The sequence below is a fragment of the Mus caroli genome, unplaced genomic scaffold, assembly GCF_978045245.1.
Source record: "Mus caroli unplaced genomic scaffold, Mus_caroli_1 scaffold_18, whole genome shotgun sequence".
NCBI classification, from domain to species: domain Eukaryota; kingdom Metazoa; phylum Chordata; class Mammalia; order Rodentia; family Muridae; genus Mus; species Mus caroli.
The window spans coordinates 69,639,825-69,664,735 of record NW_028227273.1 but is presented as its reverse complement, the minus strand read 5'-3'; the positions used below and the strand labels follow the sequence as shown (position 1 = coordinate 69,664,735).

At 48.1% G+C, this 24,911-nt stretch overlaps 1 protein-coding gene across 8 annotated transcripts in view; it reads left to right on the top strand.

Annotated features, from left to right (window-relative positions):
• Positions 1-24,911, top strand: part of Abca3 (ATP binding cassette subfamily A member 3) — a 58,822-nt gene that overhangs the window by 15,497 nt on the left and 18,414 nt on the right. For all 8 annotated transcript variants that reach the window (XM_021186034.3, XM_021186035.3, XM_029471085.2 and 5 more), the window contains 12 exons: positions 6,571-6,830; positions 8,547-8,663; positions 8,848-8,968; positions 10,054-10,227; positions 14,916-15,097; positions 17,276-17,419; positions 17,858-17,987; positions 18,715-18,869; positions 19,135-19,290; positions 19,501-19,711; positions 20,738-20,888; positions 24,746-24,844. In XM_021186034.3, the coding sequence (XP_021041693.1) occupies positions 6,571-6,830; positions 8,547-8,663; positions 8,848-8,968; positions 10,054-10,227; positions 14,916-15,097; positions 17,276-17,419; positions 17,858-17,987; positions 18,715-18,869; positions 19,135-19,290; positions 19,501-19,711; positions 20,738-20,888; positions 24,746-24,844 (1,900 nt within the window). The remainder of the gene's footprint in view (positions 1-6,570; positions 6,831-8,546; positions 8,664-8,847; positions 8,969-10,053; positions 10,228-14,915; positions 15,098-17,275; positions 17,420-17,857; positions 17,988-18,714; positions 18,870-19,134; positions 19,291-19,500; positions 19,712-20,737; positions 20,889-24,745; positions 24,845-24,911) is intronic.

Sequence of the window (24,911 nt, the reverse complement as noted above, 5' to 3'; positions counted from 1 at the left end):
TCATGTGCTACACAGATGTATATACAGGCAAAACACCAGGGCATATAACTAATTTTAATCGGGGGTGGGGTGGGGGGAGTAAACCTTAGAGGAAAAGACTGAGCGATTTCAGTATGTACAAACTCAAAATTTGCTCCCAAAAGAAAAACCCCATCATGGGAACACTTGCAGCAGCAGCTAACAAAGGGAAAATGTCATAAGCCAGGCACAGGGGCCAGACCTGTGAAAGACTTTCCCAAGTTGTTCAGAAGTTTATGTGTAGGTGGGAAGGTTAGCAACATTACCATCTGGCAGGCCAGGCCTAACCCCAGACTCACTGACAGCATCCTGATAAATATATGACCCCACCCCAAGAGATGGTGAGATGGCCCAGGGTAGGAGCATTGACTGTTGTTTCAGAAGACCCGAGTTTGATCCAGGTACCCACATGGCAGCCAGCAGCTCAATGTAATGCCTGCTCCAGTTGGCCAGGCATGTACATGGTACATAGACGTATATGCTGCAAAACACCTGTCCATGTAAAACAGGTTTTTAAGTTATTTAGTTTTTAAAAAAGAATGTCCTTTCTGGGCAGTGGTGACACACATCTTTAAATTCCAGCTAGGCCAGCCAGGGCTACACAGAGAAACCTTGCCTTGAAAAGCAAACAAACAAAAAACAAAAACAAAAAGGAAAGAAAAGAAAAGAGAAAGAGAAGTCCATCCGAGTCTGACAGCACAAGAGAACCTGCACTACAACAGTATTGTCCATGGTTTAACTTACGGCCACAAACATTTCCTTCCCAGTGGAAACCTAGTGGACTACAGAGTGACAGCTTCCTGCCTGAGAGTCTGTCTTAGTCAGGGCTTCTGTTCCTGCACAAACATCATGACCAAGAAGCAAGCTGGGGAGGAAAGGGTTTATTCAGCTTACACTACCACATTGTTGGTCATCACCAGAGGAAGATAGGACTGGAACTCAAGCAGGTCAGGAAGCAGGAGCTGATGCAGAGGCCTTGGAGGGATTGGACTCATGGAGGCATTTCCTCAAGGGAGGCTCCTTTCTCTGTGATAACTCCAGCTCGTGTCAAATTGACACACAAAACCAGCCAGTACAATTGGCCCCTTGTCAACTTGACACATAAATACATTGCTATTAAGCCTCAACCCTGACTTTCTTATTCATCCTCAAGATCTAAATAACTTTAAAAGTCCCACAGTCTTTACAAATTCTTGCATCTTAAAATTTTCAATCCCTTTAAAATATCCAATCTCTTTTAAAATTCAAAGTCTTTTTACAATTCAGAGTCTCTTAACTGTGGCTCCACTAAAATACTTTCTTCCTTCAAGAGGGAAAAATATCAGACAAATATCAATCAAAAGCAAAATCAAACTCTAACTGTCCAATGTCTGGGTTCCACTCATGATCTTCTGGACTCTTCCAAGGTCACTTCTCCAGCTCTACCCTTAGTAGCACACACCTTGTCTTCTAAGCTCCTGCTGCCTGTACTCCACTGCAGCTGCTGTTCTTAGTGGTCATCTCATGGTACTGGCATCTCCAAAACACTGCTGTCTTCTGCTGCAACTATTGGCTTCACCAATAGCCTTTCATAGGCTCTCTTCATGGTGCCAAGCCTCAGCTCCTTTGCATGACCCCTTCAGTCCTGGGCCTTCAATTGCAACTGAGGCTGCACCTTCACCAATGGCCTTCCATGGCCTTCCTTTCACAGTGCCGAGCCTCAGCTGCTCTGCGTGACCCCTTTATGCCTTCAAAACCAGTACCACCTGGGTGACTCTTACACATTACCAAGTCCAGCCACAGCACAAGGTACAACCTTGGCTATCTCTGGAACACAGACTCTTTGTGCTCTCAGAAAACACTTCCCAGAAGATTTAACCTCTGGTCTCTTCTTAATCACCGCTAATCTCTTAGCTCCAGCTAACCAGCATCAATAGTCCCAGTAATGCAAAGTTTCTGCTTTAGTAGTTCTGGTATCTTGTTAATCACAGCTGATTCCTCACCCCAGCGAACCAAAACCACAGAATCTTCACAATCAAAACAGCAATGGCCCTGATAAGAGTCTTTAATCTTCCCTCTGAAATTTCACAAACCAGGCCTCCATCTTCTGCACTGTTCTCAACATTATCTTCCAAGCTCCTACAGAACATTCCACAGAGCTCTTAACATCCCAATGGCTCTTCTAGCCCAAAGTTCCAAAGTCCTTCCACAGTCCTCCCCAAAACATGGTCAGCTTGTCACAGGAATACCCCACTATGCTGGTACCTATTTGTCTTAGTCCGGGTTTCTGTTCCGGCACAAGAGATCATGACCAAGAAGCAAGTTGGGGAGGAAAGAGTTTATTCGGCTTACACTTCCATGCTGCTGTTCATCACCAAAGGAAGACAGGACTGAAACTCAAGAAGGTCAGGAAGCAGGAGCTGATGCAGAGGCCATGGAGGGATGTTCTTTACTGGCTTGCTTTCTGATAGAACCCAGGACTACCAGCCTAGGGATGGCATCACCCACCCTTGATCATTAATTGAGAAAATGCCTTACAGTTTGGTCCCATGGAGGCATTTCCTCAAGGGAGGCTCCTTTCTCTGTGATAACTCCAACTTGTGTCAAATTGACACACAAAACCAGCCAGTACAGACCAGTTCTCAACATTCCTAATGCTGCAACCCTTTAATACACTTCTTCATGTTGTGGTGACCCCTAACCATAAAATTATTTTGTTGCTACTTCGTAACTGTAATTTTGCTACTGTTAGGAACCAGAATGGAAATATCTGATCTGTAGGATATCTGATATGCAACCCCCAAAGAGATTTCAACCCACAGGTTGAGAACCACTGCCTTAGACAGTCAAGTTGCCACAGTTATAAGGACAACTGCTGAGCCGCAGGTAGTATGTGAACAAGTAGCAGGCAGTTATTTGTAGAGAAAACAGTCACGAGAAGGCATGACTCAAACGACAAAGTTTCTGGGGTTCCATGCTCAGCTGAACCCCCTCACCAGCTATGTGCTTCCCTGGGCCTAAGTATCTCTGTCTGTCCAATGAGGCTCACACTCACTGCTGCGAAGTGTCCAGTGAGAATTCTTGCTCCACCAGCACTGGCCTTGGCACACACCAATGGCATTATGATCATAAAACCAGGGCAAGACAGAAAAATGTCAGCACTTGGTAACTTATGTTAGTAGCGTGGTTAGTGTTTTTGCTTTGCTCTTTTCTATAGGTCACCCAGGTGGTCAGACAGTTTTGTGTCTCAGGATATTTGTATCTAAGCACTTGGGCCTGTGGTCTATTCCCTAGTTTGTCCTGAGGCTAAGAGCTTAGGGTCTCAGGCTACCTTTTACCACCTAATCCTAAACCCACTTCTTCCTTGGGTTTATCGCTCTCAGGCCTTGTATGCCTTAGGGCACTGTGCTTGCTACTGTTCCTGGCCCCTTTCCCTTTGAGCTTTTTATTTCAGGTAGGTCACGTTATCCCTAAATTGACCCCATCCCAATCATTCAGAATCGTGGTCTGGTTGAGGCAGAAGGAAATTAAGTCTGCTAGGTACCTGATTCACAATAGCAACATTTTCAGTTACCCTCCCATCGCCAGTGTAATTGCAGGATCCACAAAAGCAGCCAGGTGATGGTGGCACTCAAGAGGCAGAGGCAGGAGGATCTCTGTGAGTTTCAAGGCCAGCCTGGTCTACAGAGCTAGTTCCAGGATAGCAGGGTTACACAGAGAGACCCTGTCTTGGAAAACAAACATAAAGTAGACAATGGCTGCAAAAGAAAGTGTGAGCCAATCTTGAGAGAGCACCTTGTCGGTCGTAGAAGTAGAGGAAGGGACCGTTAGGCAAGGAATGTAGATATCGATACAAACTCGAGGGAAGGAACAGATTCTCCCTGGCCCCCTAGGATGGAGCACAGTCCAGCAGACAGTAATTCACAGTTAGTTAACCACTTGGGCAAAGGTTTCAGCTTCTGTTCCTCTCTGCTACCTTCCACCAGAGTCACAGTTAGGCACCAAGGCCATTAGCTTCTTTCTCTTGACTCTTAAACTGCTGAGATAGCACTCAACCTGGCTCTCTCCAAATATGGCAAGTGCTTTTCTGATATTCCACCTTCTTTGTTATCCTTATTTTGGGGTCCAGGAATGGCCACCCAAAGTGCATGAACACCAATCTCCGTCAGACAGGGATAGTTTATTGAGCATACATCCCCGGGCTGGTCTATCAGAGCCATGGTCCAGATTTGGGAACAGAACCATAATCTTGAATTAAGATCCTATACGGTTTAAGCCTAAAATCCACAAATCTGTGTCAAGTTATTCCACCAATCAGGATTTAGGGGTAGGGGACATCCTTAGGAACGGGTCTGTGTTGCACATTTATCCTGCTCCCATTGGATGTGATATTCAACTGTGGCAGGGGACTTGCCTTGTCTAACATTCAGGTCCTAACTTGTCAATCAGGATGTGACTTGTCTAACATTCATGTCTTAACTTGTCAAACCAGGATGTCAGTTACCCACACACATGTCTCTTTCTGCCAAGTAGGATGTCAGTTCCCAGAGAGGTCTTGGGAACTTAAACTTTACTAGGCCCCTACTTAAAATAGAAGTCTAATTCCAAATAGTTTCTTATATTGGTGCAGGTGTCTCTCTTATACTGGGGTCCATCCCAGGAATAGCCTATGCCATAAAAAGCTCATCCCCAGGTGCAGGAAGTGCTGCTGGGTGGTTGGTTCTGGTCCAGGCTTATTGTGGGTAACTATACAAAGCAGGTCTACTGACTTCCAAGGGCACAGGACATAAGAGGATATGTAATCAACCTGGGCATGAGAGAGTTTCCTATAACAGCACAAAATGGCAGGCCAGCCAGCTCACAGTTACCTAGACTTTACCATTACATCTAGTCCTTAATATTTTACCTAGACCTTTACAGTTGTGTCTCGTGTCTTCACTGTTAGTGGTTTCTTTTCTGGTACCTATTTAGCCTAAGTTTTATCTGTTGAGAATTGTCAGTCCACCCATTTGAGGAATATAGGGTCTCTCTCCCACCAAGTTCATATCAGGTTATGTGTGTTTAGTGTGTTGGGTGTGTGTATGTGTGTATAGTGTATGTAATGTGTTTGGTGCATGCATGTGTGTAGTGTATGTGGGAAGTGGAACCTTAAGGGTTCTTTGGAAAGTTGGTTGGATGGTGTTTTGCTGAAGTGGACACAGGTGAAAGGCTAAGGCAGACTCATGAAGGAACATTTAACTTAAGCAGACATGGGAAAAAGATGTTCTGCTAAAGCAAGCCTGTGAAAGGATACGTAAGGAAGGATTCTTCACTAACAATACAAATGTATTGGTCCGCCTAACATCATGTAGTTGAGCTACATTTGTTGGGATTCCATAGAGAGAAATGCACCAAACCACTTCCGATGCTGTGCTACAATTTCTTGCTGCTTCCGAGGACTCGGGATGATTGGCAGAGTGATGTCAGCTGAGACAGATGCACGTGCTGAGACATGATACATAAAGACAAGGGATGTTTGGAGAGTGTAAATCGGACTTGACAAGCAGTGACCAAAGCTAAACTAGACTGACTTATAGAACTAGCTGTACAACGCTTGTCAGTCGAGTCTTGGCTGAGTATTGCTTCACTGAAAGAGGCACAGCAGAGAACTTCTCCTGGCATCACTCCTGAACTCTCCTACTGAATTGTACTAAGGAGGCTGTCTGTACTGCCTGGCTGTCTCTGCTAGATAGTGCCACCACTTTTGATTCATTTTGCTATCCTGACTCTTCCAAACTAGACTACTGGTGTATCTGTGAAGTGTGTGGGAGTGGATCAAGTTGCCACTACTGACCTGTAAACTAAACTGTCAATTTCCAGACAACACAGATGCGAGTGATTCCAAAGAACCTTTGTAAACAGATCTATTTCCCCCCTATCCTTTCTTTCCCGTTACCTCTGGGGGGTGGTGGGCTACAAGGGAAGTTAAAATATTTTAAAAACATCATTAAAAGTAAGGCATAAAAAAATTAAAGTTGCGTGTGTGTGTGTGTGTGTGTGTAGCCATGCTCATGGGTAGGCCAGTGTTGAGTGTCATTCTTTATCACTTGGCACCTTTGACACTGTCTCTTGCTGAATTACACCGTTTTGGGATAAGCTGGCTGGCCAGTTAGCACCAGGATCTGCCTGGCTCCTCCCTGAGATGCTGGGTTTACAGGCGTATGCAGGGTAGGCTTTGTGACGGTGATGCAGATTCCAACCAGGTTCTCATGCTTATGTCTTACCCACTGAACTATCTCCCTGGTCCTAAATCAAGCTATTTTTAAAATATGATCATGTTTATGATTTTGTGTGGGTTATGTTAATTATGAAGTAGAAGTGTCACTTGGCAATATGTGGCATGTTTTCTCTTCTCCTTGTGACCACTGAATGTTGTCAGATGCTATTAGTGGTCCACAGAGTAGGGTGTCAGGTAAAGTTACCCATTGCCGCCTCTGGCCCTCCCTCTGCAGACTCGGGGAAGTCTGTCTGTTCAAAGCATACCCCTCTCATGAGCAGCACCATGACACAGCTGTCCTCTGTTTCTGAACTCAGGATACATTCGGGAAGGCTTCCTGGCCATGCAGCATGCTGTAGACAAAGCCATCATGCGTTACCATGCCAACACCTCTGCACAGCAGCTGTTCCAGAAGCTCATGGTGATCACCAAAAGGTTCCCGTTCCCACCATACATCTCAGATCCATTCCTCATTGCCATCCAGTACCAGCTTCCTCTGCTGCTCATGCTGAGTTTCACCTACACCTCCCTCACCATCATCCGGGCTGTGGTGCAGGAGAAGGAGAAAAAACTAAAGGTAACCCTCTGTGCATGGCAAGTCAGTCTGAGAATGCTGGGTCCTGGGACTCCCTCAAAAGAATCGGCCTGTCTCAAGGCTGCTGCCGTGTGTGCTGGGTCCATAAGAGCCAGGGCTCGGTGTGGGCACCGCTGTGGCACAAGGTTAGGAAGTCCAGCTGCTCTGTTTAGATTCTGGTAGTGGGCGTGCCCTCAGCCCACAGCCTCCGTGCAGCACTTGGGGAGCTGGATTTGGGGTTGTTGGTTTTTGTTTGTTTGGGGTTTTCCACTTGGTTTGGTTTTTTTATTTGGTTTTGTCAAGACAGGACTTCTCTGTGAAGCCCTGGCTGTCCTGTAACTCCCTCTGTCAGCATGATTGGCCTTGAACTCCGAGATCTGCCTCCCTTTGCCTCCTGAGTGCTGGGATTAAAGGCATGTGCCACCACTGCCTGGTTTGCTTTTCATTGTTTCTTGTTTGTTTGTTTTTGTTTCTGTTTTATATTATCTTTATAATTTTTTTGTTTCTTTTTTTCAAAAAGTTTTTTCATATGTGTTTTGACTATGTTTTTCCCTTCTGCTAACTCCTCCAAGATCTTCCTGGTTTTTTTGGTTTGGTTTTTGTTTTCAGTGCTGGAAATGGAACTCAGGGCTTCAAGAATATAAAAACTCCACCTGTGAGCCCCTCCGCCAGCAAAGAGCTGAGTTTTTCCTTTCCTAGCCACTGGCAGTCCAGCCTTAGATTCCCAGAGCCCATAGGCAGCACTGGTCAGTTCAGGAACTGGGTTTCCTTGTGGCACTTCCTGACAGCCTGATAAACAGGAGAGAGGGGGAGGTATGCTCAGAGTGTTCCACACCACCTTACCCTGTTCTTCCACAGAGACAGGAAGCACCCTTCCCTAAGGGTTCTGGGCTTCTCCTTCAAAGTGAGAACGAAAATGAATGGATGCTCGGCTCTCTTAATGCATGTCCTCAGCCACACACTTGTCAAGGCTCACAGCCCAGGAGGCTGCTGGCAGTGTGGACAGTATGGCCTGCAGAGTCTTTCTGCCAACAGTGGGAGGGGCCAGGCTTCATGACTCTGGACTTTAATGCCAGCTGCCATCCCCCTGGCTTCTGGGAATCAGCTGGAGCAAAATGAAGACTTGGGAGAATCCCTGGGGAGTCTGGAATTGCTCCACAGCATCTAAGGCTTCCCTGAAGGACGTAGAGAATTCATCAACTTAACATCTATTGGGTACCTGTGTCAGACCTGAACGAGGCCCAAGCAGAGAAGGGGGTTTCCCAGCATGGCAGAGCGTAGTGGGCGCAGTTGGGAAGTGATTTCGCTCCCATGAAATAGAGCAGAGCCACACCACACTGAGTAGTGGGCTGGAGGATAGGCAGGCCATCATGACTTAGGAAGAAGGGGCAGTTAATCCGGAATTGACTATCAGGGACAGCCTCCCAGCTAGGGTAGCACGTGCCACTGATAAAAGATAGAAAAGAGGTGGATCTGTAGGCCACAGAGCTAAGAGCTGTTGGACAAACGAGCATGCCAGACCACAGCCTTCTCTTTCCCCTCATGTGTGCTGGATAATTCCTGCCTGTGCTTTATAGCACAGGTATCCTGGTCTACCTTCCTGCTCTATACATGGCCCTGTCCTTATGTAAGCAGACCGCACACGTGGGGATCTGAGGAAAGCTAGCCGCATGCAACAGGGTAACGGCCTGACTCTGTGATGCTGTCTCCCATTCACAGGAGTACATGCGCATGATGGGGCTCAGCAGCTGGCTACACTGGAGCGCTTGGTTCCTCATGTTCTTCCTATTCTTCCTCATCGTGGTCTCCTTCATGACCCTCCTGTTCTGTGTCAAAGTAAGTGTGGCTTCCATGAGGGCTCTGGAAAGAAGAGGGGGCGGAGACCATTCATGGCCCCTGACCTCAGGGCAAGTGTTTCCCCTGCTGTAGAAGACAAGCAGGGCTTCCCCTGACCCGCACCTTTAGACCTGCCCGGTTCATTTCTGCCTTCCCTGCCTCATCTGGCGGGCCTGTCCTGCAGGTGAAGAAGGACATAGCAGTGCTTTCCAACAGCGACCCCTCCCTGGTCCTGGCGTTCCTGCTGTGTTTTGCAATCTCCTCCATTTCCTTCAGCTTCATGGTCAGCACCTTCTTCAGTAAAGGTGAGCCCTGTTGTTCCCCTTAGGGAGAGGGTGACCCAAGTCTAGGGGAACTAAGAGGACTTATGCACAGTTAAGGGGTTAAAGGGCGTGTGTTTGTGATGACCCAGAGGCTGAACTGAAGAGAGAACTCCTGAAAGGCTGAGGCTTACTATGACTGGTTTGAGGGAGAGGCAGACAGGAGTATAGTATAGCCTGTGGGCCTCCCAGAGTTCCCCAGGAAGAAGCTAGGCGGTGAACAGGGGTCAGAGAGCGCCTGCTGTGGGCCGAGGAGGAGAGGTGTATTAGGGAAAACTGGAGTTGACAGAAGGCAAGCATGTCCACTGTGGACTGCTGAGAGTACTAGAAATAAAAGCTTTATCCGCTTGCCCCCTGTGATTGCTGGTACACTCGAGGGTGGCTCTGCCTTTGAATTTGGGGTTCAGCTTGTTGTTTAGTGCTTATGTTTTCTCCCTTGCTGCCTTCTGTTGCACAGAGAACGCTTCCAGTAGTTTTTGGAGCTCTGGTAGCTCGCAATATACAAACTATGGTTCTCTTAGCGATTACCCTTAACTTGAAATGCTTTTACATTTCTCCTAAGAAGTAGCGCGTCTCAGGCCGATCCATACTGTACTGTGACTCCCCGAGGTCACATTTCTCCTAAAAAGTAGCGCGTGTCAGGCCGATCCATACTGTACTGTGACTCCCCGAGGTCACATCTCTCCTAAGAAGTAGCGTGTGTCAGGCCGATCCATACTGTACTGTGACTCCCCGAGGTCCCATTTCTCCTAAGAAGTAGCGCGTCTCAGGCCGATCCATACTGTACTGTGACTCCCCGAGGTCCCTATTATTTTTATTATTTTACAAACCATTTGCAAGATAGTAGTTTGGTTGCTACTTTGCCTTCAAGCCTTTGCTAGCCTACTTCATGTATATATGTTTGTGTGTGTACTGCTTTGGGGGGGCAGAGGACCTGCACAGGGGGCCTAGCAATGTCACAAGCTGAAGTTCCCCAGTGCTGGAATTTGGGTGGGGTGGGACTCTGACCGCTGCCACTCCTGCGAGTCTCACGGCAAGTTTATACCACCCGATGCTCTTTGTCCCCACAGCCAACATAGCAGCAGCCGTGGGTGGCTTCCTGTACTTCTTCACCTATACCCCCTACTTTTTCGTGGCTCCTCGGTACAACTGGATGACACTGAGTCAAAAGCTCTTGTCCTGTCTCCTATCTAATGTTGCCATGGCAATGGGAGCCCAGCTCATAGGAAAATTTGAAGCCAAAGGTGAGTCTTGTCCTCAGTGCGTCCTCAGATCCCGTCTCCTGACTCTTGCAGCTTAGGGAGCATCTTGCCAAAAGTATTCTCAGGGGTTAGCCTCGCCTCAGGAGGAAGTGTTCCCAGCAGTTAGCCTCACCTCAGGAGGCAGGCAAGCTGATGGAACACCTGAGCTAGGCCTTTATCAGAAAACAAGAACTGAGTGTGAACGGAGAGCTGGCTGGGCCCTAGTCTGTTGGGGAAATAGTTCGGCTAAGGCCAGTATGAGCCAAATACAGCTAAGGGCTAAAACGCCAGACGTGGTGGTCACCAGCTGCTCTGCCCAATGACTGGATCTTACCAGTTGGTTTTTGAGTCACTTCCTACTTTTGTTTTAAAGTTTTAAAATGAACATGTATTTTTATTTTCAACTGTGTGTGTGCACGCGCACGTGTGTGTGTGTGTGTGTGTGTGTGTGTGTGTGTGTGTGTGTGTGTGAGGTTATGCATATGTGAGGAAAGGTGCCAAGAGTCAAAAAGAAGGCATCAGATCCCCTAGAGCTAGAGTTACAAGGTATTAGGAGCCATCTGACGTGGGTGCTGGGAATTCAACTCCAGTCCTCTGGGAAGAGCCACAGATGCTCTTACGCCATCTTGCCATCCCCTTTAAAAACTTTTTATGACACATTTTATACATATTATAACATATTTTATTGTGAATGTTTGTATGCACACTTGCCACAGAGCATGTGTGAACAGAGCATGTGTGAACAGAGCAGGTGTGAACAGAGCATGTGTGAACAGAGCATGTGTGAACAGAGCATGTGTGAACAGAGCAGGTGTGAACAGAGCAGGTGTGAACAGAGCATGTGTGAACAGAGCATGTGTGAACAGAGCATGTGTGAACAGAGCATGTGTGAACAGAGCATGTGTGAACAGAGCATGTGTGAACAGAGCATGTGTGAACAGAGCAGGTGTGAACAGAGCATGTGTGAACAGAGCAGGTGTGAACAGAGCATGTGTGAACAGAGCATGTGTGAACAGAGCATGTGTGAATAAACAGACAACTCTGAGGAGCCCCTCTCTGCTTTCACCGTGTGAGTTCCTTCCACATGACCCTGGCAAGTTATCAGAGCTGGCAGTACATGCCTTTGACCCTGAGTTGTCTTGCCAGTTCTCTTCCTTCTTGACACCTTCCGAGTGGTTGCACAAGTGACCTCTAAGCCAGGGGATTTTGAGGTCTTTGAGTCAGCTTCAGCTTTTGGTGAGTGTAGGGTTAGCATGTCCTGCACTCCAATACCCTCTGCAACAGCTGACCATGAAGGCAGGGGATCCTGAGAGAGGAACCAGTGAGATCCCTGGAGAAGTATGTTCTGATTTTTGTGAGATTTCCTGTCTTGAAACATCACGGAGGCCAAATGAAGCCCTTGCTGGGACTGACTGACTGGTGCACTCCTGCTTTGTAAAGCCCGTGGCGGATACTCAGAGCTCAGAGGTTCCTAGCCTCAGATCAGCTTATGTCAAGGCCCCATGACTTATGAACAGGGCCAACCCCTCTCACAGGAGAACACTGGAGAGGGGACCACAGACTGGGGCATGGCCTCCCTTCTCCTGTCTGCAGGACAGGTGAGGAGATGTAAGTAGCCGTGTCTGGCCACTACATGAACTGTAACATCCCTGACATCCATCCTCGGGGGCTTTGCATTCTGTTCAGCTTTCCTGGAAGAAGTGCAGTGCATGTAATCTACTTCCATTTTTAAAAAAAGAATTATTTATTTTATGTATATGAATACTCGGTAGCTGTCTTCAGACAAACCAAAAGAGGGCATCAGATCCCATTGCAGGTGGTTTGTAAGCCACCATGTGGTTCCTGGGATTTGAACTCAAGACCTCTGGAAGAGCAATCAGTGCTCTTAACTGATGCGCCATCTCTCCAGCCTGTAATTGACCTTCTTAAGGCCTCACCTGAGATCATTTAAGATGGCTGTGGCTCTTCCCTACTCACATGTTCTCTTAGGCCAAATGTTCCCATCTCTTCCAGTCATATGCCTTTGTCTGTTTGTATTGCTATCACAAAATACCTGAGACTGGGACATTTGTCAAGAACAGGAATTTATTTCTCAGTTCTGGAAGTCCTAAGATGCAATACCTGGTAAGAGTCCAGTGGTTGCTTCCAAGATGGCACCGTGAATGTCATACAGAGCAGGACACTGAAAGAGACAAAAACTGCTCCTGTAGGACCTTTTATACAACAGCTTTGTCCACTTATGAGGGCTATCTCCCACACTGTTAACCTGGGAACTAAATTTCTGACCAATGAATTTAAGGCTGTGCATTCAAACCGTGCCAGTGAGCAAGGTAAATGTGGCACTGAGGAAGTTGAAGCAGGACTGCTGTGAGTTTGGGGCCATCCTGGACCACGTGATGAGCTCCACACCTGGGCTAGCATGAATCCCTGTCTTATAAAATAAAACAAAAGCAAGCAAACAATGACAAGACAGCTAAAATGTGTGGGCCATATGCACATGTGTGCACACATATAACCAATGAACATGTGGACCATATGCACATGTGTGCACACATATAACCAATGAACATGTGGACCATATGCACATGTGTGCACACGTATAACCAATGAACATGTGGACCATATGCACATGTGTGCACACATATAACCAATGAACATGTGGACCATATGCACATGTGTGCACATGTATAACCAATGAACATGTGGACCATATGCACATGTGTGCACACGTATAACCAATGAATGTGTGGGCCATATGCACATGTGTGCACACATATAACCAATGAACATGTGGACCATATGCACGTGTGTGCACACATATAACCAATGAACATGTGGACCATATGCACATGTGTGCACACATATAACCAATGAAATGCAAACCTATCAGGTCAGTTCCCTAATACTGCATAAAACCAGACGTGTGTGTGTGTGTGTGTGTGTGTGTGTGTGTGTGTGTGTGTCTGTAATCCCAGCATCAAGGAGATGGGGCAGGAAGATCAAGAGGTCAAGACATGAGGTTTGTGTGTTTCTAGTACCTGTAGCCTCCTGACAGAGTGTAGACTTTGTAAACTAGCAGAAACTTCCCAGGCCTCTAGTACTTTTTAAAAAGCCTTTTTCAGGGTTGGAGAGATGGCTCCATATTTAAGAGTACTTGCTGCTCTTCCAGAGGACCCCAGTTCAGGTCCCAGGACCAACATCAGGCAACGTACACATCTGTCACGCCAACTACAGGGGATCTAACACCTCCAGGCACATGCACATAGCCACATGCAGACACACAGATCTACCTGCATGTAATTAAAAATAATAAAAAAAATCAATCTTTTTTAAAGTATTAAAAAACTAAAAGACCATTCCCAAATGGAATCTCCTTATATGACACCTCTTTTTTTTTCAAGTTACGTAGTGACTTTTCTTAAAACAGACCAACATCTAGCTGTTCGATGGTAAGTATTCAGCAAGGCTGTACAGCAGACATTTCCATCCAGGGCCCTCTGACCAGCAGCAGACTGTTAGACACTTAGGTCCAGGCTTGCATGGCTGTGACACTGATGTATCATGAGCTGTGTAGAGCTTCACATTAATTTTGAGTTCTCCCAGTTTCATTGGTTACATTGACCTAATGCATTTGTGTGCATGAGTATATATATGTGCGTGTATATGTATTATGTATGTATATGTATATAAATGTATATATGTGTATGTATATATATATATGCATGCATATATGTACATGTATGCACACATGTAACCAATGAAATGCTAACCCATCTAGTCAGTTCATGAACTTTTAAAAAATTTTAAAGATGGGGGCTGGAGAGATGGATCACTGGTTAAGAGCACTGACTACTCTTCCGGAGTTCCTGAGTTCAATTCCCACCAACCACATGGTGGCTCACAACCATCTGTAATGGGATCTGATGCCCTCTTCTGGTGTGTCTGAAGACAGTTACAGTGTATTCATATAAATTAAATAAATAAATACATCTTTTAAAATTTTTAAAAATGTATGTAGTGTGTGTGTGTGTGTCTGTCTGTCTGTCTGTCTTGCATCCCTGTCTCTTCACCACATGCATGGATTACCTGTAGAGGCTAGAAGAGGGAGCTGGATCCCCTAGAACTAGAATTACAGAGGGTTGTTACCCACCAGGTTGGTCCTAGGCATCAAACCCAGGTCCTCAGGAAGAAATGTCATTTCTCTCAACCTCTGAGCCATCTCCTTAGCTCCAGCTTATGAGCTTTTGATAGTTCTGCAATTTACTGATTTTTTTTTTAAACATACTATTGTCTTTAAGACTTGAAGAAAGTTGGATAGGGAATGGGATATAGCGCAATTGGTAGTGTTTACCTGGGGTTCAGTCTCTAAAACAGCATAAGCTGAAGGTGATAGCACACACTTGTAATACTAACACTAGGGAGCTGGAGCCAAAAGGATTACAAGTTCAAGATCATTCAGATCATTCTAAGCTACACCGTGAGTTTGAGTTCTGCCTGGAGTACAAGATGTTTCAGAGAGAGACAGAGGCAAGTTGTCAGGCTGGTTACAAAGTCTGTAAAGAGACAGTCAAGGTAACAGCACAAGGGAACTGTGCATACCAGCATGCATACACGAGCCATCAAGTGCTTCAGCGCCTTGCTCCTCCCTGCCAGCCCTAACAGTTCAGGACTACTTTCCCGACACCCCCCAGGCACTGGCATCCAGTGGCGTGACCTCCTCAACCCTGTCAACGTAGACGACGATTTCTGCTTTGGACAAGTGCTGGGGATGCTGCTGCTGGACTCAGCACTCTATGGCCTGGTGACCTGGTACGTGGAGGCTGTCTTCCCAGGCCAGTTTGGCGTACCCCAGCCCTGGCACTTCTTCCTTATGGTGAGTGCTGATGCCCCTGTTCTTCAAGCAGGCCACTTCTTTGGGGGACAGAGGTGTCCCCGGCACTCACTTGGGACCCCTTTGAGTCCCAGAGCATGACACCTGCACAGGCCTGGGGTAGAGACCACTGACCTGTGTGTGTGTCCTGACAGCCCTTAAGATTTGTCCATAGAGGTGACGACCTGCCTCAGCCCCAGGGTCTGAGACAAAGGGACACGGAGACTGATGCACACGGCCTCCGCTGCTCCCACACTCACTTCTTTATTCATGAAAAATATTTTTTAAAATGTTTTAATAATACCGAGGTTTAATCCCAGGACCTCGTATATATTAGGCAAGCACTCTAATACTGAGCTATACCCCCAGCATAACAAATATCCTACTGGGTTTTCTGCCTACAAAACAATGAAGCTTTTGGGGGCAAGGAGGTGGAGAGAGGGGCATGCTTTAAAATCAATAGCACTTCCCACTGCCAGAAAACAAAAAACAAAAACAAAAAACAAAACAAAAACCCCACTGTTGACACCTGCTTGTGCCTCTCTGACACTTTTCTCATTGACAAAACTACTAACAAAAGTGTCTTACAGACAAAAGGTTTTATTGTGGCTCCTAGATTGGGGGGAAGACACGGCAACAGGAACATAATGCTGCATAGTGTCCATTCAGGAAGCAGACGTCCTGAGTGCTGGTGCTTGAGTCAAAGGATGGATGATACAATCTACATTTAATGTGGGTCTTCCTACCCAACCCAGCACCCAATCCAGAAACTCCCTCTGAGACACACCCAGAAGTTTGTTTCCTAGGTAACCCTAGATGCTGTCGAGTTAACAGTACTGATCATCATACCCTTTTCAGACTTGCCCTGTGCACTTTCTACCTGGCTCCTGCAGATAATTTGCTTGATAAAAATGGGCCATGTTAGCCGGGCGTGGTGGCGCACACCTTTAATCCCAGCACTCGGGAGGCAGAGGCAGGTGGATTTCTGAGTTCCAGGACAGCCAGGGCTATACAGAGAAACCCTGTCTCAGAAAAAAAAAGAAAAAAGAAAAAGGGCCATGTTGTTTATTTATTTTTTATTAGGTAATTTCCTCAATTACATTTCCAATGCTATCCAAAAAGTCCCCAATACACTCCCCCCCCCAGTTCCCCACCCACCCACCCCCACCCCTTGGCCCTGGCATTCCCCTGTACTGGGGCATATAAAGTTGGCAAGTCCAATGGGCCTCTCTTTCCAGTGATGGCCTACTAGGCCATCTTTTGATACAAATGCAGCTAGAGACAAGAGCTCTGGGGTACTGGTTAGTTCATAATAATGATCCACCTATGGGGATGCAGTTCCCTTTAGCTCCTTGGGTACTTTCTCTAGCTCCTCCATTGGGGGCCCTGTGATCCATCCAATAGCTGACTGTGAGTATCCACTTCTGTGTTTGCTAGGCCCCGGCATTGTCTCAGGGCCATGTTATAAACTGAACCGGAAACTGTTTTTTTAAATTCTAACAGTGTTTCTGTTATCTTAAGCACCTGCATGTACCTGTGTATATAGTTCTTTAGACTTTTATGTAGCCATACTTATAAATGTATTGTTACTTTAACAATGTATTTCTACCTAAATATAGCTTTTTTATGAATGAACTGCATTTGTAATGACACGTAGCATCCCCACGTAAGGTTTCACCATCGCACACTTTACATGTGAGACATGTATCCAGTACCACCAGTGCAGTATTCCTCGGTGAACTGGAAACAGAAGTCACAGGTCCTCAGCAGGCAGCTTACTCTCCCGTGTCCCTGTCCACAGGGAGCCTGCCACCATGGTGAGCAGAGGACAGAGACACAGCCTCTTTCCTCTTAGACTCTGGCAGTGCTCTGGCCTGGGATGTTCCATAATGTCTCTTCATACATTGGCAAGTTCCCTTTTCTCTGTATTAATTCTGAGTTTCACAACAGATTGTGCCCATTTACCAGATTAGGAAGGCAAGAGTTATAGCATTCCCAGGTACAAGCAAATCAAGAAATGTGCCGGAGTCTAAGAGGGTGTTGTCTCTTCAATTGGATGCCCTGTGGTTACGGCTCAGGTCATGTTTTGCATATTCAGTGGGTCAATGGTACTAATTTTGTTGGTTGCAAACAAAACGGACTGACACTACTGACCGTGGCACCCACGTGCCTCCATCCCAGCCCTCCTACTGGTGTGGAAACCCAAGAACTGTCGTAGGGAAGGAGGAGGAAGGCAGCGACCCAGAGAAAACTCTCCGGAACGAGTACTTTGAAGCCGAGCCGGAGGACTTGGTAGCCGGGATCAAGATCAAGCATCTCTCCAAGGTGAGCCTTGAAGGCACTGGCCAGCTGCCGGTGTGGTGCATCTCCCGCTGTGTCTCCCGCAGGTGCCCCCCCAGCTGCCCTGCGACCCTGGAGGAGGATTGCATTCCCTCCAGCAGCTGCTCTTCACCCACTCTCCAGGGCACAGACCATCCCTCCACATCTGGCCACATGCTGGCAGGCATTGTGTTGTGGTGGCGCTGTGACCATATAGTCCTGGGTGTACCTCTCACTGGCTTCTTAGTTCATGCCATGCTGGGTGCACAATGACAAGGAGGTCATGTAGGGACTAAGTGGGATCTAACCTCTGCCCCACAATTCTATTCTGTGTGGATTCATGGGACTTAGTTTAGTGCCCTGAGACGTTAGGGTCGTGTTCCAAAGGAAAAAGGAGGCCCCGAGGGCCACGGGGAGTCAAGGCAGCCTCTGACTTGCCTGCAGGTGTTCCAGGTGGGCAATAAGGACAAGATGGGCATCAGAGACCTGACCCTGAACCTCTACGAAGGGCAGATAACAGTCCTCCTGGGCCACAACGGTGCTGGGAAGACCACGACCATGTCTCTGCTGACAGGTGAGAGGAAGCTGGCTCTGTGGCCCTGTGCCTGCCTGCTTTACATATGGCCTCGTCCCTCTCTGCGAGACGGAAGATGCGTTTACAGCCAGTAAAGTTGTAGCCCCGTGCCCCAGAGGAACATATGCCCAAACCTGGTGGGATCAGCAAAAACAAACAAGAGCAATTCTGCAGCCCAGAAGAACAGGTCCACCCCGCGTTATTGACTATTCCCCTGTGCTGGGCTAGGGCCGTGACTCAGTGGTGGAGTGAGTGACTGGCATTCATCCAGCCCTGGACTCAGACCTAGTACCCGTGGGAAAAAGTAAGGGATAAAAAGAGGAAAGGTGGAAATCTGCCACCCCTAGTGTGTTTCACCATCTGAACTATTCCTTGTCTTCCTGAAACACTGAGGTCAGAGCACACACGGTGGTGTTGAGAGTGGGGTTTGTGATTGTAATGGATTCAGTACCTACACACTTGTGTGAGAGACACAGAACCAGAGAGAATGAGGCTCTTTATGACAAAGTGGTGTGCCCTATAACAGAGCTGGAGCCCCAACCTCCTCCTGTCTCCTACTGCTCGGCTGGATAGAACCTAACATGGAAGAATGAATGCAGGGGTCTGTCTTAGGTCAGGATCCTCAGTAAAATGGGGGAAGTGGCTGTCATGAGTCAAGGTGGTCATGTACCTTGCACAGGTGAACAAGATTTCCATAATGAACTTGGGGTCTCTAATTCGACTGCAGGTCTCTTCCCCCCTACCAGTGGACATGCTTATATTCATGGGCACGAAATTTCCCAAGACATGGTTCAGATCCGCAAGAGTTTGGGCCTGTGTCCCCAGCATGATGTACTGTTTGACAACCTGACCGTTGCCGAACATCTTTACTTCTATGCACAGGTAAGTCTGTAGGTGACAGGGACACATGGGTGGTGACTGTTCCCTTGCTAATATACCTAGGGGGTCTGTGACTGCCCCAGTATACCATTAACCTCACATCGGTCTGTTCTGAGGAGCTCTTCTAAAACAAAGCAAGGGTAATTGTGGAGAGATAAGTAGAGTCCAGGAATGCCAAGGGAAGACATCTCTTGAGCCAGAGAAGTGCAGTATGGTTTAGTGCCTATCCATCCCGCCTGCCTCATAGCCTCTCATTCCTGCCTTCCAGCTGAAAGGCCTCTCTCTCCAGAAGTGTCCTGAGGAGGTCAAGCAGATGCTACACATCCTCAGCCTGGAGGACAAGCGTGACTTGCGGTCCAAGTTCCTGAGTGGGGGCATGAAGCGCAAGCTCTCCATTGGCATTGCCCTCATAGCGGGCTCTAAGGTATAGGGCAGGGGCCTGGCCTCTTGATGCAGCCAAGGCAGGCTCCCACACAAGGACAAACCCTGGGTGGTGACACAGCTTATCTAACCTTTCTTGATTAGAAGACAGCTTATCTAATGAAGCTGCAGAAGGCCACAAAGCACAGCCATCCTGAGCCTGAGAATATGGCTCTGTCACTGTCACATGACTTCATTCACCTCTCCCCTCCAGGTGCTGATGTTAGATGAGCCCACCTCAGGCATGGATGCAGTGTCCAGGAGGGCCATCTGGGACCTTCTCCAGCAGCAGAAGAGTGACCGCACCGTCCTGCTGACCACTCACTTCATGGATGAAGCTGACCTGCTGGGAGACCGCATCGCCATCTTGGCCAAGGGGGAGCTCCAGTGCTGCGGGTCTTCACTGTTTCTCAAGCAGAAATACGGTGAGCAGTAGGCAGTAGGAGCCCAGTCAGCCTCATGACGGGGCCAATGCCCTCTGGGAAGGAAGGGTCGACAGTAACTGGGCAGGGCAAGCTCTAGCCTTCTCTCTTGTCCCACAGAGGTTTGTAGGAATGGTAAAGCAGGAATCTTGTGTGGTGGGGCTCTCGCTAAGCCACATCAGGGCTACTAAGAGCAGGAGCCTGTGGGAGTAGACAGGAGTCCTGGAAGTGCTCACTACTGCTTTCCTACATGGAGCACTGAGAGTGATCTTCACTGCACAGCCCAGGCTAATAGGTCGCTGTGTGGAGTGCCTGGCTTGCTGTTGTTGCTGCCTGGTCTAGCGTTACATCCCTGGCTCTTACCCTCAGAAGGCCCCGAGGTTCCCATCTCACCTCTCTCCTGCACCATGCACATACCCCTAGAGATACCCAGCAGAACCAGAGCAGGTTAGACAGGGGCCCCATCGTCCCCGGTGGCCATGTGTCTAGTGAAGATACTGGGGTACCTTGATCAAGAAGGAGTGGTATCCATCTCTACTAGAGCCTCGAGAGTTCTGCTTGCAGCTTCTTGCCTGTCTTCCCAGTTAGCCAGGCCATTGATTGCCCTGGGTCCAACACCCATGTCTCTGCCGTTTCCTGCAAAGCATTGTTGGACAAGAAGCCAGATAGAGCTCAGTATTCGCAGCGCAGCCCCACAGCTCCCGCTGCGTCCCTTCCCTCCCCGCAGCCATGTTCAGCATGAACTCTCCAGGGCACACACACTCACATGCTCAGACTATTGCTGTGCTTCTATCCTCAAGAGGTCTCTGGCCTCCAGTAGGTGTGCTGGCTACATTCAGTGAACAGTCGCCAGCACTGTTCCCCAAGTAGGTTGTGGGAGGTAACACTCAGTGCTGCATGGAAGAGCCCGAGAAGCATCTGCTCTGGCCCATTTGCACCCATTGTGCAGATACTTCCCCACGATTCTGTGTGGCGTGGCAGAAGAAGTGGGACCTCCGGTGGGCCTAACGCTTGGTCCACGTATTACAGGAGCTGGCTACCACATGACACTGGTAAAAGAACCGCACTGCAATCCTGAAGGAATCTCTCAGCTAGTGCACCACCATGTCCCCAATGCCATGCTGGAGAGCCATGCTGGGGCTGAGCTGTCCTTTATTCTTCCCAAGGAGAGCACACACAGGTATGTATCCTAGAGAGCCACAGATCCAGATCCGGGAAGGCCCCGTGGCTGTGAGGGCTCTAGACCCTCTCTGTTAAAACTACTGAGCACCTCTCTGTCTTTAGGTCAGGGATGGGCAGTGGCAGGGTGAAGTACCAACTGGGCTTGTGGGACAAAACTGGGGTCCTACATCTGCTCGGGGGTAGGGCCATTGGGCGAGGTGGACTCGGGGAGTTTGTGCTGCAAACCCCACAGGACTGCTGGGCGGGTATAGGGCTGTGAAAAGCCGTGGGATCGCACTCTGGGGGTGAGGAAAGGGCACAGTCTGGGGTCCCCGTGGAACTGCCGGAGTCAGGCACCACAGACCGCTGGGCACCTCAGAAGAGCCAGTTCTCAGGTCCCTGGGCCCCACAGAGGCCAGGGACAACAGGTTCTCACTCTCAGACATCGCACATGCCGGCTGTATGTCTCAGTGGGGACCCTCAGGCAGACTCTGGCCTGGGGCCCAAAGGGAAAAGGGTAGAAGAAGAGTTCTAGCAGTTACCACAGGGAGGGCATCCCTGGGCAGGTTTGTTGTGAGTGGTGGAGACGGTGGCTAGAGCGCAGGGAGGCTTCCAGGAGAGAGGTTACTCAGCTCCGTAGAGGGAGACCTGCTCCATTGCTCCAGCACAGCGGGTCCCGATGAGAAGAGGCAGTCCATGGTTTCAAAATCTCAGTCTCAGACGGGCAGTGATGGCGCCCCACTCCTTTAGTCCCAGCACTTGAGACAGAGGCTGGCAGATCTCTGAGTTCAGGCCAGCCTGGTCTACAGAGCAAGTTCCAGGACAGCCAGGGCTCCACAGAGAAACCCCGTCTCAAATAAACAAAAAGTCTAAAATCTCTATAAAATTCCAAATCTCTTCCAAAACTTGAAATCTCTCAACTGTAGACTCCTGGATTTAAAAAAAAAAAAGTTAAATATTTTCTTAGTCACAACCAAATTAAAGCAAAAGCAGACTCCATCTGTGTAAATAAGACAGTGTCCAATGTCTGATTCCCTGATGATTTTCTGGGATCCTCAGACTTGGGCCGCTTCTCTGGCGCCCTCTACAGCACACACAGATTGTGTCCTGGTCTCAGGCGGGCTCCACTCAACAGCTGCTGTCCTTGGTGTTCATCCCATGGTACTGGCATCTCCAAAATGCTGGGGTCTCTGCTGCAGGTGGGCTGCACCAATAGGCTTTCCTGGGCTCTCTTCAAGAATTCTAGCTCTGCCACACAGTGCCAAGCCTCAGCTGCTCTTCATGACTCCTCCATGCCTTCATACCAGTACCACCTGAGGGGTCTCCTCACATGACCTAGTGTGGCTCCCAGAATGAGGTACCTGATGAGGGCACCTCTGGAATACAGCTGCTGTGTGCTGACTCTGAGGAAACACTTCCCACAAGATTTCACCTTAATGAATCCCAGTTAATTTCTCAGCTCCAGCTGAATAGCATTGATTATCCCAGCAAAGCAAAGGTTTCATATTAGCCACTCTAGTATCTTGTTAAGCACAGCTGATTCACCATCTACAGTAACTAGGACCACAAATTAACTGAAAAATCTGCAGCGACTTCAATAAGGTGACTTAGACTTTCCCTAGAACTTTACAACCCAGGCCTCCATCATCTGCATTTCTATTAACACCTTTCTAGCTGCCACTGAACAGCTCACCAAAATTTGAACATATAGTGGCTGTTCTAACCCAAAGTTGCAAAGTCCACAATTCTCTCAAAAGCACACTGTCAGGTCTCTCTCGGCAATACCCCACAATCCTTAAACCAATGTCTGTCTTACTATTGCTTTGATGAAACACCATGACCAAGAGCGAGGTAGAGAGAAAAGGGTTTGTTTTGCTTATGTTACCATGACTGTTCCTCACTGAAGGAAGCCAGGGCAGGAACCTGGAGGCAGGAGCTGATGCAGAGACAGAGGGGTGCTGCTAGGTGTCTCACTCAGCCTACTTTCTTATAGAACCCAAGACCACCATCTGAGATGGCCCCACCCACAATGACTGGGCCTTCTCACATCAATCACTAATTAAGAAAATGCCTTACAGGCTTGCCTGCAGCCTGATCTTATGAAGGAATTTTCTTAATTGAGGTTCCTTCCTCTTAGAAGTTGGCATAAAACTAGCCAGCACATCATATATGATTATGTAAGGTTTTGAAGAGGTTTCTAATGGTTTTTTGTAACAGAGGTTCAAACCCAGAGCCTCATGCACTCCACCCCCAAGCAACACCCTCCAACCCATGTAATGTTTTTACGTTTCCCTCCTGTGTATGAGTGATTTGCCCTTGTGTCTAAGCGTTGCATGTCTGCAGTGCTCCTGAGGGCCAGAAGAGGGCGCTGGGAGCTGCACCCAGACCCTCTGCCAGAGTAGCAGTTGCTCTTCTGAGTCCTCTCTCCGGCCCAGTGATTCCCATTTGCAGTAACAAATGGTGATGTCCTATGGCTTGGGTGCAGCATGGTTTAAAACTCCACTATTACGCACTCATTTCATATTTTCAAAAAAAAAAACCGTGTCATACCATTTTAGGGAGCCCGCGTGTCTGCCATCAGTGACTGTCCCTGTGATCCCCAAGCAGCCAGAGCTCCCGGAAGCAGCAGCTCGCTTCCCTTCCTGTCATCAGGATACGAGCGTACAACTTTGGGGGGTGATGGGAGCATAAGACAGGGGCTCATTATGTATCCCTGGCTGTCCTGGAACTCATCTATAGGCCAGGTCGGCCTCAAACTCAGAGATCTGCCTGCCTCTGCCTCCTAGTGCTGGGGTCAAAAGTGTGCACCGCCACACCCGGCAGAGAGCATGTACTTTTGTCATGGTTGCTTGCTTTGAGTAAGTTTTTGTTGTTATTTACTAGTTAGTTAGTTTTTCAAAGCAAGGTTTCTCTGTGTATCCCTGACTATCCTGGAACTCACTCTGTAGAGTCAGCTGTCCTCGAACTCAGAGATCTGCCTGCCCCTGCCTCCTGAGTGCTGGGATTAAAGGTGTGCCACCGCATCCCAGCTTCAGTGTTCATTGAGTAGTGGACAGATACTTGATTGCCACCTTCTCCACTCTGCCAGCTAGAGACAGAATGGTTTCACTGCAGTTGACCTGGGGCTCTACCTCTGGGTGGTGTCTTTGGCTCTGTTATAGGTGGCTTTTGGATGTTAATAACTAGCAAGCTTTGGCCCCAGGACTATCTTCAGATCACCTGTTCCGTCGGAGCTTCTTATGGCTCCCTGGTTCCTGTGTGCTGTGTGTGCCATTTCACAGTTTGTGCACCACATCTGTTCCACTGTGGCTCCTTACAGTGTCATTCTCCGTGTCCCCGCCCTACCCATCTCGTAGCTGTCAGAGGTTAGCTGTGGGAGCTCATGCTTGCTTGGTTCTCGGTTGTTCGTAGTTCTTTTCTGGTCTCAGAGGTGGAAAGATGAGCAAGATGACATAGTCACCCCTGTCCTCTAAGGTTTTCTGTGAACCTAAAACTGCTCTAAGAAAACTAAGCACTTGGGATGGAAGTGTACTTGTAGCTCACTAAGAGAACACAATTGAGGCCTCAGACTTAATCACCAAATATATTTTTGATTCTTTTTTCTTTTCTTTTTTTTTTTTTTTTGGTTTTTTGAACTCACCTTGTAGACCAGGCTGGCCTCGAACTCAGAAATCCGCTTGCCTCTGCCTCCCAAGTGCCAGGATTAAAGGTGTGCACCACCATACCCAGCCCGGCGATTCATTTTTAAAGAAGGAAAAATGTCATTGTGATATCATTCTAACCTGTCTTTTCCTCCTTGTGTACAGAGGCAATTATTTAGGAACAAATTATTTGGAAAGTGCCTGAGAAAGCCTTATTGCCCTGGTCTTCTTTCAGGTTTGAAAGTCTGTTTGCTAAACTGGAAAAGAAGCAGAGGGAGCTGGGTATCGCAAGCTTCGGGGCCTCCGTCACCACCATGGAGGAAGTCTTCCTTCGGTCAGTAGGTGTGGGCTTCCGTCTGTCCCAGACCTTTATGGGAGATGATGTTAAAGGGTTCTGCTCT